At 49.3% G+C, this 2,383-nt stretch overlaps 1 protein-coding gene across 1 annotated transcript; it reads left to right on the top strand.

Moving 5' to 3' along the window:
- The first annotated feature begins 424 nt into the window (after window positions 1-424).
- Ybx1l1 (Y box binding protein 1 like 1) lies at window positions 425-1,943 on the top strand. The gene has a single exon (XM_039101161.2). The coding sequence runs from the start codon at window positions 548-550 to the stop codon at window positions 1,514-1,516; it is 969 nt and encodes a 322-aa protein (XP_038957089.1). The 5' UTR covers window positions 425-547; the 3' UTR covers window positions 1,517-1,943.
- Window positions 1,944-2,383: the final 440 nt, after the last annotated feature.

Raw genomic sequence — 2,383 nt, 5'->3', positions numbered from 1 at the left:
TGCATTTCTTGTAGACAGGGCAATTTTTGGGCTTAAAGCTTTGTGGGTGGGTTGGTGTCCTATTCCTCCACTGTGGTTCTGCCTGGCTACTGGTGGTGGCCACTTCAGGCTCTATATTCCCCACTGCTAGACGTTTCAGCTAGAATCGTCTCCATAGACTTCCTTGAGCTTCCCCCTGTCCCAGGTCTCTGGCACATCCTGGAGAAGCATCCATTGCCTGACACCAATTTCCCTTCTCTCTCCACACGTCTCCCAACTCTCCCTATATCTGATCCCTCCACCCTGTTCCCCTCCCTTTCCCATATCTCACCCAGTTCCTTCCCTCCATCCACCTCCAATATCTATTTTATTTCTCCTTCTGAATAAGACTCAAGCATCCTCCCTTGGGTCTGAATTGTAGTGCAACACCTACCTCTTAAGATTGTCCTGAGAGAGAGCGGACCCCAGAGAGCCCTGAGAGACCCACCGCCGCCGCCGGCCTAGTCACCATCACACCCGGGAGGAGCCGCAGCCGTCGCCGCCGGCCCCAGTCACCATCACCGCAACCATGAGCAGCGAGGCCGAGACCCAGCAGCCGCCCGCCGCCCCCGCCGCCGCCCTCAGCGCCGCCGACACCAAGCCCGGCTCCACGGGCAGCGGCGCGGGTAGTGGCGGCCCGGGCGGCCTCACATCGGCGGCGCCCGCCGGCGGGGACAAGAAGGTCATCGCAACGAAGGTTTTGGGAACAGTAAAATGGTTCAATGTAAGGAACGGATACGGTTTCATCAACAGGAATGACACCAAGGAAGACGTATTTGTACACCAGACTGCCATAAAGAAGAATAACCCCAGGAAGTACCTTCGCAGTGTAGGAGATGGAGAGACTGTGGAGTTTGATGTTGTTGAAGGAGAAAAGGGTGCGGAGGCAGCTAATGTTACAGGCCCTGGTGGAGTTCCAGTTCAAGGCAGTAAATACGCAGCAGACCGTAACCATTATAGACGCTATCCACGTCGTAGGGGTCCTCCACGCAATTACCAGCAAAATTACCAGAATAGTGAGAGTGGGGAAAAGAATGAAGGATCGGAAAGCGCTCCTGAAGGCCAGGCCCAACAACGCCGGCCCTATCGCAGGCGAAGGTTCCCACCTTACTACATGCGGAGACCCTATGCGCGTCGACCACAGTATTCCAACCCCCCTGTGCAAGGAGAAGTGATGGAGGGTGCTGACAACCAGGGTGCAGGAGAGCAAGGTAGACCAGTGAGACAGAATATGTATCGGGGTTACAGACCACGATTCCGCAGGGGCCCTCCTCGCCAAAGACAGCCTAGAGAGGATGGCAATGAAGAGGACAAAGAAAATCAAGGAGATGAGACCCAAGGTCAGCAGCCACCTCAACGTCGGTATCGCTGCAACTTCAATTACCGACGCAGACGCCCAGAGAACCCTAAACCACAAGATGGCAAAGAGACAAAAGCAGCCGATCCACCAGCTGAGAATTCGTCCGCTCCCGAGGCTGAGCAGGGCGGGGCTGAGTAAATGCCGGCTTACCATCTCTACCATCATCCGGTTTGGTCATCCAACAAGAAGAAATGAATATGAAATTCCAGCAATAAGAAATGAACAAAGATTGGAGCTGAAGACCTTAAGTGCTTGCTTTTTGCCCGTTGACCAGATCCACTAGAACTGTCTGCATTATCTATGCAGCATGGGGTTTTTATTATTTTTACCTAAAGATGTCTCTTTTTGGTAATGACAAACGTGTTTTTTAAGAAAAAAAAAAAAAAGGCCTGGTTTTTCTCAATACACCTTTAACGGTTTTTAAATTGTTTCATATCTGGTCAAGTTGAGATTTTTAAGAACTTCATTTTTAATTTGTAATAAAGTTTACAACTTGATTTTTTCAAAAAAGTCAACAAACTGCAAGCACCTGTTAATAAAGGTCTTAAATAATAAAAAAAAAAAAGATTGTCCTGAGAATTCAGCCATATGTGGCCCACCTGATTTCATGGTAAGACCTAACTACCATTGTATCTTCTAATCTTGTGATAGAGATGGGAAAATTCAGGCTCAGAGACACTATCTTGTCCAATGCTGCACAACTGGTAAGAAATAAGATGTGGATTTCAGTGTAAGGCTGCCAGATTGTTTTTGTTTTGAGATAGGGTCTTGCTTTGTAAGCCAGGCTGATGTCCACCCATGTGTATATATGTTCATGTGAGTGAAGGTGTGTGCACATGTGAGCAGCGTATATGGAAGAACATAGGCTATCTGTAGAGGTTGTTCTTCAGGCATTTCCCACCTGTTTGTTGGGTCAGGGTGTCTTATTGGCCTGGCCTACTTACCAAGTAGGCTATCCTGGCTGGTATGCGCCACCACACACAACTTTCTTTCTGTTCTTTCGCT

This window comes from Rattus norvegicus, chromosome 1, assembly GCF_036323735.1.
Source record: "Rattus norvegicus strain BN/NHsdMcwi chromosome 1, GRCr8, whole genome shotgun sequence".
NCBI lineage: Eukaryota > Metazoa > Chordata > Mammalia > Rodentia > Muridae > Rattus > Rattus norvegicus.
Note: the sequence above shows the minus strand (reverse complement) of the source record. Positions and strands in the feature narration are given on the sequence as shown.